General features: G+C 50.4%; 2 protein-coding genes across 2 annotated transcripts in view; both read right to left on the reverse strand.

Annotated features, from left to right (window-relative positions):
• Nucleotides 1–8, reverse strand: part of LOC119590734 (B-cell lymphoma/leukemia 11A-like) — an 801-nt gene extending 793 nt beyond the window's left edge. Inside the window, exon 1 of the mRNA XM_037939425.1 lies at nucleotides 1–8. This exon is cut by the window's left edge and continues 793 nt beyond it. Within this exon, the coding sequence (XP_037795353.1) occupies nucleotides 1–8 (8 nt within the window).
• The window catches only part of LOC119590733 (longitudinals lacking protein, isoforms H/M/V-like), a gene marked incomplete in the record, with an annotated part of 51210 nt that overhangs the window by 11932 nt on the left and 39034 nt on the right, over nucleotides 1–244 (reverse strand).

Here is a 244-nt window from a genome sequence, read left to right on the forward strand (position 1 = left end):
GCAGCCATCACAGCGCCGCCGTCCTGAAACAGAAGGGACAGCTGTTGGTGTCAGCTGCTGAGGAGGCCGGCGCCCGGAGCTCACACTGGGGCACGAAAACACTAGATGAGCCCCCGCGGACACACCAGCATCTCAGGGGCTCACATCTCATGGAATAAGACTCAGGTGTTTCTGGATTCTTTAAAAAAAATCTTTAAAAACATTCCGTTCCTTTAATTTGCTTCTGATGACAGGTCTTTTTTTT

This window comes from Penaeus monodon, chromosome 27 (assembly GCF_015228065.2).
Source record: "Penaeus monodon isolate SGIC_2016 chromosome 27, NSTDA_Pmon_1, whole genome shotgun sequence".
NCBI classification, from domain to species: domain Eukaryota; kingdom Metazoa; phylum Arthropoda; class Malacostraca; order Decapoda; family Penaeidae; genus Penaeus; species Penaeus monodon.